The following is a 12,484-nucleotide window of genomic DNA, read 5'->3' as shown; positions in this document are numbered from 1 at the left end:
ACAAACCCTAAACCTTCAATTTTATCACAAGCTTACTCCTTTAGATTTTCACCTATTAAAACCCCTACAATAGATCAAAAACAACCTATTAACTAATTACCAACTCAACATAAGATTTATGGTTAATAAAAGTTCTAGACAAGTTTGTAATGATTTTAAAACAACTTCTTAACATCAGATATGTTGGAACAATTGATACCGTTATTACGCAGGGGAAATACAAAAACACAGAGTACGATACAGATTGTTAAAAGCAAAGAGCTTGTTCGGTCAATTTTAAAAGTGGTTCCTTTAATTTTCTCTTAAACGTTTTATCAAACAGTTGATGTGCAGAAAATGTAAAAAGTGTAGGGAGTAAAAAAAATCACACAAATGATTTTTATCCTGGTTCGAATCAAAATATTCTAAGTCCAGTCGTTAATCACTATGAATAGTGATTAACCTTTTTCATTAAAAACAGTTTCACAGTTTGTATAGATTACAGAATAGTGAATGTAAATAGAAAAGCAAAACCTTCCTTCGACAAACGAACCGAAAACGAGTAACCAACACTTTCCTTCGACAGACGAACCAGAAGAGTGCAACAAGTATCTTCCTTCAACTAACGAACCGGAAGAGAACAACTTTGCCAACTTGAAGAGAACCGCTCCGACCTTTGACACACAAAGCGCGAGCTTCTCCTACTCACAAGACTTGACAAGAGTAATGAACTAACACTTGAGAACTTTCTCATATCACAGTGTATTCTCAAATGACTTAGATAAACCCTCTAAGGGTTTTAGACAACTATATATAGCCCACAAGTCTGAAATTAAAAAGACACAATACAACTGCCAGTGATAATTGATTATTGTAAGTAATAATCGATTATTCAAGTCCGTTACAGGGTTTTCAAAAGAGTGATAATCGATTATCCTAAGGAATAATCGATTATCTACGAGACTTGGGCAATTCTCATCCAGACCAGGATAATCGATTATTTCAAGCAATAATCGATTATCTGCGAGAGCAATGATTTTTCAAAAAGGCTCGTGATAATCGATTATTACATCAAATAATCGATTATATGCGCAGATATCTTAAAGACAGGAAATTTCTAAGTGTTTACATGTTCAAAGTTATTCCTAATACATTTTCAGTCTACAAAAGTGCTTTTAAATAAACTACAACTTCATTCTTCGAGTTCTTCTCTTGTTACATCATCAAAATCATTATCTTTTAAAATACCAATGCACCTTATGGGGGTAACAAGATATAGTTCCAAAATCACTCTTATATAAATGCACCTACCAAAACCTCAATTTAGATCGAAAACCAGCCCAAAAACACTTCATTTTCACTAATCTTAATTCTATAACAAATTTGTACCTCCTAGAACTCCAAACAACAACATTCAAAGTTCAAGCAAGTACCAATTCACAATCATTCACAACAACATTCATCCATACTTCAAATTCATTCATCAAACACAATTACTACTAAATAATTATCTTAAATGATAACATGTTCAATCAAACATCATTCTCATAACCTACCAAAGATGAATTCATACTTCTTAACACAGATTAAAGCAATTATTAGCTTCTCTTATCTGATAGAAGATTAAACCGCTTTAAAAAGCCTAAAACAACTCCAACATACAAGAATTTCTATATGCTCCTAAAAACCACAAAAATACGATTGGAGTCACTATTGGCTCCATTGATTAGTAGATAATCTTATAGAAGACTTAAATTTTACATGCAAAACAAAGAGAGCTAGCATGCAAGAAAAACAAAAATGAAAAATCAACTTATTTTATATGAGAAACTGATCGATTAAACTTGAATATTTCACTATGATGATCACTTAAGTGGTTTCGATCTTCAAACAAATGGACAAGAGATGATAATTCCTAAAAAAATCCAGACAACTTTAGAAATTTTTTTGTAAAAAAATTATATGCTTTAAAATAATGAAACTAATTTATCATAAAACTAGTTATATTAAAACCTTTTAATATTAAAATAATTGAATTTCGTTATTTTTAAATCACTTATCACTTCAATACCATTATTTAGTTCTCTATACTAAAAATTATATTTCAATAAAGTTGTTATTATTTAATTTTTTATTAATATGATAATATAACTCTTAATTTTGTTATGTGATTATTAACACGAGGATATGAACCTTACCATACAAAATTAACAGTCAAACGAAAAATTAAACAACAAATATACAATCAATTTTTTAAGTATTTAATAAATTCAATAAAAAAATAAATTAAAATTTATTAAATTTATCATAATTTTTCAAACTTAATTATACCTTTTATACTTTACCATTTTGTTTACCTATTTTATCTACCATTTTTTTAAATTTATGAAAAATAGCACAGCAAAAACTTATTTCTTAAGATTCTGTTGTAGGTATTTTTTCATAGATAAATTGACAAAAAAATAAATAATGAGATGGAAAATAACTTTTTTGTTTGTTATCTACAATAATACGTATTTTGTGTAATGATGTTCCACGTGCAAGGGCCACGATGACACAAGCATTCGGCAAATTCATAGACTTCTAATTTATAAAACATAAAGGGCATAAATGGATATTTGAAAAGAAGCGGGTGACTAGTATAATATGGGTTGCAGACTGTAATAGCCCATATGTAAGGCCCATTAGGTCTCAGTCACAAAAGCCCAATAAATTCCAAACCCTAGGAGTAAAGAGATAAAGCTCACTCAATAAATCTTACTTATCCCCAAACCCTAGCTCGTGCGGCCGAAGACAGAGAGCAGAGCAATGACGACCCGATTCAAGAAGAACAGGAAGAAGCGTGGCCACGTGAGCGCCGGTCACGGTCGTATCGGAAAGCACCGGAAGCACCCCGGTGGTCGGGGAAATGCCGGTGGCATGCACCACCATCGGATCCTGTTCGACAAGTACCATCCTGGTTACTTCGGGAAGGTGGGAATGCGATACTTCCACAAGCTCCGCAACAAGTTCCATTGCCCCATCGTCAACATCGACAAGCTCTGGTCTCTCCTGCCCCAGGAGGCAAAGGACAAAGCTCTAAAATCCAAGGACACTGCCCCTGTCATTGACGTCACACAGCATGGATACTTTAAGGTCCTTGGGAAAGGCGTCCTACCCGAAAACCAGCCCTTCGTTGTGAAAGCCAAGCTTATTTCGAAGATCGCCGAGAAGAAGATTAAGGAAGCTGGGGGCGCTGTTGTTCTCACCGCTTAGGTTTAATCGGTTTTTATTTTTTTTTATATACATTGCAAGTTAATGTGTTTTCGTTTTGTTTCGGATATTTTTTTACATTATATATTGCAAGTGATATATTTTGTTTTTAATTTGTTGTTGTCGGATTTAGGATGATTAAATATTTGTGCCATAAATTTGACCTAAAAGCTTATAAACTTGTTTTGGTTGATTAGATAATTTATAGAATTAATTATCGCTTGTTTTTTGGAGCTCTGATATCTGGTCTGGTTACATCAATTGGGCTGCGCGGTTACTGTGTTCCACGTACACAATGAGTGATGAGATGAAGTGAAATGCCATTGAGTGAGTTGATTTTTGTTTTCGGATGTGGAATTCTGAATTTGTGTAAATGTTTGTGATTCATTACTACAGCGTGCTTAAGTTTTTAATTAAATTTAGTTAGTACCACTATTGGGGCAAGGTTTTAGAGTGGTAGCAGTTGCTTTGGTTGAATGCTGTGTGATACGGCATCTTGTGTTTGCAGAATTTGGTTTATGCTGTGATACGGATTATTTTATAAGTTGCAGAATTATGTTTTGCAATGCTGTGATATGGATTAATTTCGCAGTTGTAGATTGAGTTTTTTGCAGTCATGGGTTTTATTCCCTTGTTTTCCAGAAGCACTTGTAGACATTGGTTAGAAAAAAAGATCAACGAACTCAAAATACTGTATGAAAACATAATTGAGAAGTCCCCCAACAAAATTGTTTAAGATGTTATAGATTTTCTGCTGGATTTGGGGTTAAAAATATAATTTAGAAGTCCAATTTCCTTATTTTGATGAGACTGGTCCGATGCTAGTTAAATAGACTTCAAATTATTGATAGTCCAACATCAGTTAGTAAATCATATTTAGTCCTTTTAATAATCAACTAAATTTAGAGCTTTGGTTGGTTGGATATTATGTCAACTAAACCATTGTGTAGGCCAGAGTGACCCATAAACTTTGGTCAATTTGGACAGTCTTTTCTAAGGAGATCATTCTCAGCAACCTTTCCAATGAATTATCTTTTCACCTTTCATTCATGTCTACAAATTATTGGATGTACTCTCGAAAGCAAACATGGACGTGAATTTATATAGTCAAACAAATAATTATAATGTTATATCAAACATTCTATAATCTATCATGAAACACCGAACTTGAGAACAAGATTGAATCCATGAGTGAAATTGTTCATGTTACAAAAGAGAATTACATTAGTAATCATGAGAAAGTTTGTCCTTCAATATATTTTTGTTCAAGTTGAAATAGTTTCAAATCTAGCTCATGGCTAAAGAGGGTGGATTGAAACATTGTTTTCTTAAAATATTTATCGTAGCTCTCCAACTAGCTTTATGCATTCTATACAAGCCTGGAGACCTATCTTGAAAGTGAGAAATAATAATCCAAATAAAAATTATACTTTGATGCATAAATTTTTTACATTTTATTTGATATTATTTTTCTTTATTTTTCATTTTCTTCTTTTTTGAAAAATATAAAATTTAATATTTTATGATTATTTTACTTTTATACTGTTTGTTAAATAAATGTAAAAGTTTGTCACTTTATCATTCCTTTAATTAAATGTCATGTTTTTTCTTATTTTGAAAAATACTCCCGTTAAGAACATTATTGTTGAGCCTATTGGTTAATTCGCTACTGAAAAGAATAAGGATTTTATGTTTAAACAAGTCCGAAGGTAACTATTATTAACTAAATATAGTTCGAAAGTCTACACGAAAACAATGTAATTAACTTTTAACCATAAGAGAATCTTCTGCAGTGGACCTCCATTCTGTTCTTGAAAGACCTTCTCCAGAATGTTTCTCATCATAATCAACCACACGACACAAATACATCACTTCACTAACAGCACGTCCAAAGACACTCCACATTTTGATGAAAACATAGTAGTTTATCTAAACAAAGCATTTTAAAGACTAAATTAATTATAAATGCAAGAAATTAAAATTTCTAAAAGTTTGTGAATACCCTGTACAAATTGGTAAATCTTTTTTGAGCTGAGTTGAAATGTCATATTTCATCTTATCGTACCAATTCTGGGAGTGCAATATTCAAGTTTCTTCTTCCGTGTTTTCTTTGTCGTTCCCTACTTTTTGTCCACCCCATGTCTGTACCCTATCTCCAGCACGAGAGGCCTATAATTTTGTGTAATTCAAATTAATAATTAATTGTTTATATGCTCAAAAGCAAGAGTTCACTTGAACTTGCAAATTTTCATAGTATTTTACCTCTCTATTCCAGTTAGTTTTGTAAATCATCACCAAAATAACAATCGTTTGCAGCACAGTCCCTGATATCATTCCTTGCCAGATTCCCTAAAACCCAACCATTCACAACTCGATATGATCAAATAACTTTTCCAAAAATAAATCAATTTAAGAAGGTGAATTTTACATATATGTCATGGTTTACCTTAATACCTCGGTGAAACTTATAACCCAACAAGAGACCAAGAGGTATTCCGAAAAGGTAGTAGCATCCTATGTTTACATAAGCGACAAAAGCTTGCCACCCTGCTCCAACGGCTACTCCTGCATAAAATTGAAAGTGTGAGACATGCAATAATCAAAAGGAAAATTGATGTTTTTGTCTTTGAACACATGTTACCTGAAAGAACAGGTTGGACATTGTTAATGATAATGCAAAAACTCAACAATGGTGTGAGCTCCTTCACTATGTTTTGCACTTCTGGGTCGTTGGAAAACAGAGAAGGATACACATTCCGTGTGACCATCAACACAAAAGCCAGAAAAAGTCCTATCATAATGGAAGTGATCACAGCAACCACAAGAGAAAATAGTGCTGTTCTTGGGTGATGTGCCCCTAGTTCATTCGATATTCTCACACTGCATTTTTTTTTCAAAGCTTACTACATTAACCAATTGCAAAATCATGGAATGCATATTTATTTGATAATTATATAACCTTATGAGAAAACATATAAATATATTCTTATGATGAAATTATGCTTTTTACTCATACAAAATAAAAATTCATCCTTAAACTTTAATACAATTTAATTTTCAAACTTTTAAAAATAAATAAATATAATCTTTTTAATATAACTATGTTAATTTTTTTTAAATCACGTTTTAAGAATTAAAAATGACATTTGAGTTATATAATATATTAAACTAACTTAAATTTAAGTTTAAAACTTAAAAATTTAACACAATTAAATTAAAATAATTATATTAATTTATTTCTAAAATTTAAAAATTAAATTATATTAAATTTAGAACAAATACAAATTATAAATTTATCTTAAAATATTAACACTAAAAATATATTTAACTTTTAATTTTATATTAACTAAAATAAACGAGATGAATAAACAAGAATTAATATTTTGGTTTAGTATAAAGTGTAATCAAACCTTGTGGCAGCATTCATTCCGAAAGATACCATGATGGTCCACCCTAATATATTCATGCTGCAAAGTAAAATATAATTAGGGCATTTACTTAAAGATTTATTCTGGTTATTGATTTTTTATAATTATTAAGTTAAAGAAAAAAAATTGTTAAAAGTAAAAAAGGATACAGAAAAAATAGAACACGCTACAAAGTAAATACATCTAATACCTTGAAAGTAAAACTAATATTATCTCTTTATTTGTGATTTTCTTTCAACAATATTATCTCTGCATATAATTAGTTATCTACTCTTTTTTATTTTATATTCATCTCTATTTATGATTTTTTTTCAATAATCATCTCATTTTTTATATGTGTTTGCGTTTGTGTGTGTGTGTATTTATTTGTTTGTGTTTCTGTTTATTTTTGTAAGTGGTGATACTTTTTCCTATATTTTTATACCATTTATTGTTTATCTAACATTAGGCAAGAAAATAGCCTACTAGAAAATCATATGAATAAAGAGATAGAGAAAAAGAATGACAATTATAGTTAGCGGCAAACAATCTAGTACAAAACCCATTAAGAAAAAAAAAAGTGATAGATTTATTGTATGGAAAAAGTGATAATTGCAGTTAGTGGCAAATTATCCAGTACAAAAAATCACTTAATAAAGAGATAGAAAAAGTGATTATTGATTGTAGAAAGAGTGATAAGTATGGTTAGTGGTTCTACCACTACTAATTAAAGTTGATAAGCTATAAAGTTATTCAATGTAGAGACAGAATTTGCGTTTTTCTTAATCCCATACCTTTATCAACTATTCTTAACATTTCTGAAAGCAGTCGGTACAACCCTAAAATAATACTCTTAACCATTTTCAATTAACTTATTTTTAACATAAGTGCTATTCCAGTTTCTTTATAAGAAATTATTCCATATTATAAAAGTTAAGAGCACTATGAATATTAAATGACACCTTTAATTCTAAAAATAAAAAAAATATTTCTAGATTTTAAAAAATTCAAATATAAATTTATAACATCATTGTCTTAAAAAAATTATTAGCAAATCTTAACAATAATATAAAAACCAAATAAAACCCTATAATATAATAATAATTATTATTATTATATTAAAAATAACCTAAAACTGATGTATTAAACTTATAATTGTAGATATAATTGTTAGATATATCCTTAATGAAGATGTTGTTATAGTGACTGACCAGATAGAGAAGGCGCCTACGTAGATTTTTGCATTTTTGAGGTATCCAGCGAACAAAAGCAGAGCCATAAAGTACCACATTTCCAAGCTGCATGCATCGGACAAAATATACATAAAATTAAATATATATTTTTTATACCACCTATTTCATAATTCAAATTAAATTGTTATGTATTTCACAAAATATAGAGTTTCAATCACTATATATAATTAACCCATATTGTTTCATTCTTTTAAATAAAAAGAAAAATCAATACCAAATGAAACACTTCTTATTGCCAACTTTTCTTTTATTAGTTTCAAATCCATTTTTCCACTTTATTTTTATTTGTTTAATATTTAATTGTTTTGATAATGACATTTTTCTTCACCTTTTATGATAAGAAAAGGTATAAAAAATAATAAATAATATGATAAGAAAATATAAAAGATGTTGTAAATAAAACATAATGTGCTATGCTACTTTTAAATTATCCTCTTATGACATGTTTGCTTGTAAATTAAAAAAGTACTCAGTTCGTCTGGATTAGTGACTAAGACACATAATGTCTTCAATTCAATTTAAGTTTAAACTTTTGCAACTAAAATGGTAATATGTCATTAATCAGCTTTTGTTTTGTCCATGTCAAAACCCTTTTTTCAATTATTCCATAACATAAATAATAAGAGTAGTGGTATATTCACAATCTAATGAAGTATAAAATTGTTCGACAATTTCTATAGTCATATATATATATATATATATATATATATATATATATATATATATATATATATATATATATATATATATATATATAAAAAACACTCTCTAAAGTATATACTTTATACTTGTACGATGTTGTATATTATTATAATTAGGGACTGGTAATGGAAAGTTATATCATCTCTTTCTCTGTTTTGTCGGGTTTTTCTTTTTTTCTTTTTCATTTATTTATTAATTTAGGTTAAAGAAAAAATCAACATATCAAAACTTTACAAATAAATGAAAAACTAACTGTAATATTATTAAGTTTTTATTTTTATATTATTTCAATTTCAATAGATAATAGTAGTTATAATTAATAATAATGATAATATTTTTATTATTCTTACAATAATTTTTTAATATTAATTTTATTTACTATAAATAATACTGTAATAAAAAATATTATAATTATCATTATTATGACGATGCAGTTAAAATCGCAAAAAAAAACAATATAATAATTAATGACTTGATTTTTTTTATAAAAAAAAATTTACGAGTATTTCTTGTTGCAAAAGAGTTGTAATATAATTATTATGTATTGGGTATAAAAGAAACTTCGTTTTAATCGTGTTTCTTTAATATGGCTTCATTTGATTTAAAGAAAAACAAAATATCTATATATTTATAATAACAAATATATTATTATTAATATTTATTTTTATTATAATAATAATTATGAGAAATAATATTTTTATAATACAATTAAAATTGTATAATCAAAGACTTTAACGCTATTAGAATTAAAAATTTTAATTTAATTTTTTTTAAAATTTTGGTATTTTTATTATTTATGAATAAATAAATAAAGATAAAAAAAGAAAAAGTGAAAGAGACAAAAGAAAGAAACGAAAGGTTCAGGTGAGACTGACCAAAGCATGACGGCAGAGGCAAGAGATAGGCGAAAGAAACTCCAAAGATTGCCAAAAGCCTCCCATGAAAACCCCTTCCAGGCTGCCCCACACCTACCACTGAGCACATACGCCAACTGAGCCACCACTATGAACCACCACGACGCATTTAGCACCACCGCCGCACCCACCAGACCCCACTCCACCTTCATGATGAGTAACCAGCTCAAGAGCGGGTGCAGCGCCATGGCCACCCCTGATATTGCAGCGATCACGATGACCTTGCTCTGCGTCTGCAGGAACTTGGCCACCGGAAAATTGAACGCGTACGCAAACAGCTGCGGAATCATCCATATGGCGAATTTTCCTGCCGCTCGAGATATCTCTGGGTCTTGGCCTATTAGAGTGAGAAAAGGTCCTGCGAAGACGTAGAGAAAACATAGAACACAAGCCGTGATCGAGAGTAGCACCCACGATCTTTGCATGTAAACGCCTAACATGTTAAGCTTCCCTGCGCCCACTGCTTGTCCACACAGCGTTTCCAACGCGCTTCCCATCCCTAGCTGCTCCAAACAAAGCGTTATCATGTTACATTCTACTCTTTTTTTCAAACACGTTATATTACCTAAACAACACAAAATATTACAAACAAAAACACTTACTTTTTCACTCATCATTTTTTATACAGAAGAGTATATACAAGTGACTGATCTACCTCCTTCCTTAATCATCCACCACCCAGTAAAGCAAAAGCAAAAGTTGCTCTGTGACTCAGGTACCTCTCTTTTTATTATTTTTCGCTTTTAATGGAAGTTGTGCATGCATGCAAACCTTCTTTTTTTTGTCTTACTTTTATTTTATTATTATTATATGCTTTCCACTTTATTTAATCATTTTCTATTCATACTTTTTTTAATAATTTATTAAAATTTAATATATATAATTTTTTTAAGAGTGTTGGTACACTTAAATTTTGACCAGTCTTTTTAGAATATTTCAATTCATTAGTTCGTTTTAGTTTAGTGCCCCCAATCTGTGAAATTGATAACAACAGCAGGATGAAATAGTATTGGCCCTTTTTTTAAAAAATAAAAATAAAAAATAATTTTAAATTTCTTATAGTATATATATTTAAGGATATAAATATATAGTAGCATTGTAAATGAAAAGTTATTATTATTTAATACATAAATTTCAATTATAAATGATAATATAATAGTTTAACATGTAATCAAAAAAATTATTTTAGTTTATTTAATTAAAATATTAGTTATCATTAAAAACTTAGAAAGCATATATATATATATATATATATATATGTGTGTGTGTGTGTATATATATGTATGTATATTAAAAAATATTTAATTATATATATATATATATATAATTAAATATTTTTTAATATATATATATATATATATATATATATATATATATATATATATATATATATATATATATATATATTGAAAATAATTAAAAGAAAGTTGACAAAGTGGATCACAAATTCAATCTTAATTTACTACGAGGACCATCGATCCAATCCATTTTTATTCTTGTTACGGAGCTGAACTTACTTATTTTGCTAATTTTAATTTTTATTTGGGTTAACTAGGTTTCTATAATCTGAATTTTGAGCAAAATTAAAATTTGACTTTATTCAAAATTTTGATATATTTTTAATCTATAAATTTTTATGAATAAATATAATTTTTTTAATTTAAAATTTTGACATATTTTAGTTTATAAACTTTTAAAATAAACAAATATAATGATTTTAATTTATATAAGTTAAAAATTTATGACGTGTTAAATGCGTATTTTAAAATAGACTGAAAATAAAGTTTATCAAACAGATTTAAAAAGGATTATTTATTTTTAAGAACTAAAATAGATAAAAAGTTTGAGCCTAATTTCAATTTCGTATTGAATTTCAAAACCTAAAACTATACTTAATCCTTTTTATTTTTTCTTTGTAATAAAAATGAAAGCTCAGTTTTAAAAAAGTATTACATAAATAATTATTGAAATTATAATTTATTAATCAAATTATTTAGAGAACATCTCAAAGTATATTTTCCCAAATAAAAATATTCTTATATGAAAACGAATGGAAAACATCACCACATAAGGAGTACTGACACAAAGTGATGCATGCAGGCACTTTCATACGAAAACAAAAGAATAATTATAAACAAAGAGAGAAGTCTTTTTGAATAATGAAAAGCCTTGTTATCCATTTGCAGTAAGTTTTTATTAATAATTATTTTGGCCAAGACATGTAGCAGTTTCATATATCTGCAGGACTTTACCAGTATGCCATAGGAGAAGCCGGCGATGAGGGAGTTCTCGACGGAGACGGCCGTCAGCTCGATCGTTCCGATATGGCCGGCAAAAATCTGAGTAAAGGCGCCGAGGGAGTACTTCGACACGAAGGAGAAGATCCCCGGACCTGCCAGGAACCAAAGCTTCTTGGATTCCAACACGAACTCCCTATAGAAGTCGCCGGGGCCGGTGATAGGAGACATGTCAGCGGAACCGGCAGTGAAAACCGCGGCAGTTCTTTGTTGTGAACGGGTTTGATTGGATTCATCTTCAGCCTGTGGTTCAGTGGAGTTGCCATCTGAATGCTCCATCAGCGGAGAGAGAAAGATAGAGATTTTTGAGAAAAAATGGAAGTGCTGAATAAGTGAATTAGAAAGAGATATAAAGGAAGAGAAAGATATCATGTTAGGTTATGCTTATGCACGTAGCAGTGAAGGAAAGTTGTTTCAATCAGATATGATAATAAAATGCATGGAAACAGTACTGTTAAGTCCATGAAATTAATTGATGTGAAATTCTTTTAGATATTGCTAAAACTTTATATCTCTTGATTATATAATTTATTTAAACATTTGGTGAAATTAATTTTAGGTTTTTATAGTCCTGTTCCATTTAAATATATACTTCTTTTTATAAAGTTACATCACAACAGTGTTAACACAAATTATCATACCGAGACGAAAGCATAATAATAATATCACTAAAAAATTCA

At 29.0% G+C, this 12,484-nt stretch overlaps 2 protein-coding genes across 4 annotated transcripts; one reads left to right on the top strand and one right to left on the bottom strand.

Moving 5' to 3' along the window:
- The first annotated feature begins 2,733 nt into the window (after nt 1-2,733).
- Nucleotides 2,734-3,344, top strand: LOC108327938 (60S ribosomal protein L27a-3). Its single transcript, XM_017561675.2, has one exon. It carries the CDS (start codon nt 2,788-2,790, stop codon nt 3,232-3,234), a length of 447 nt encoding a protein of 148 aa, XP_017417164.1. The 5' UTR covers nt 2,734-2,787; the 3' UTR covers nt 3,235-3,344.
- A 1,662-nt stretch (nt 3,345-5,006) lies between these two features.
- LOC108327749 (protein DETOXIFICATION 30) lies at nt 5,007-12,237 on the bottom strand. 3 transcript variants are annotated; one of them, XM_017561444.2, is made up of 9 exons: nt 11,760-12,235; nt 9,469-10,010; nt 7,850-7,936; nt 6,642-6,698; nt 5,873-6,111; nt 5,678-5,796; nt 5,494-5,580; nt 5,297-5,400; nt 5,007-5,160 (listed from the first exon to the last, which is right to left on the bottom strand). In XM_017561444.2, exons 1-8 carry the CDS (start codon nt 12,174-12,176, stop codon nt 5,317-5,319), a joined length of 1,632 nt encoding a protein of 543 aa, XP_017416933.1. In that variant the 5' UTR covers nt 12,177-12,235; the 3' UTR covers nt 5,007-5,160; nt 5,297-5,316. The 3 variants fall into 3 exon arrangements, with proteins under 3 accessions (XP_017416933.1, XP_017416934.1, XP_017416932.1); XM_017561445.2 differs by having other exon boundaries at nt 5,007-5,400; nt 5,678-5,790; nt 11,760-12,237; XM_017561443.2 differs by having other exon boundaries at nt 5,007-5,400.
- Between the last annotated feature and the right edge of the window lie 247 nt (nt 12,238-12,484).

The sequence above is a fragment of the Vigna angularis genome, chromosome 10, assembly GCF_016808095.1.
Source record: "Vigna angularis cultivar LongXiaoDou No.4 chromosome 10, ASM1680809v1, whole genome shotgun sequence".
NCBI classification, from domain to species: domain Eukaryota; kingdom Viridiplantae; phylum Streptophyta; class Magnoliopsida; order Fabales; family Fabaceae; genus Vigna; species Vigna angularis.
Note: the sequence above shows the minus strand (reverse complement) of the source record. Positions and strands in the feature narration are given on the sequence as shown.

Coding starts and splice junctions, on each gene's coding strand:
- LOC108327938 (XM_017561675.2), top strand. CDS start 2,788: ATGACGACCCGATTCAAGAAGAACAGGAAGAAGCGTGGCCACGTGAGC.
- LOC108327749 (XM_017561443.2), bottom strand. CDS start 12,176: ATGATATCTTTCTCTTCCTTTATATCTCTTTCTAATTCACTTATTCAG. Junction 10,011..11,759: donor GCTTCTCCTATGGCATACTG/GTAAAGTCCTGC, acceptor TGTTTGGAGCAG/CTAGGGATGGGAAGCGCGTT. Junction 6,699..7,849: donor GTAGGCGCCTTCTCTATCTG/GTCAGTCACTAT, acceptor TTTACTTTGCAG/CATGAATATATTAGGGTGGA.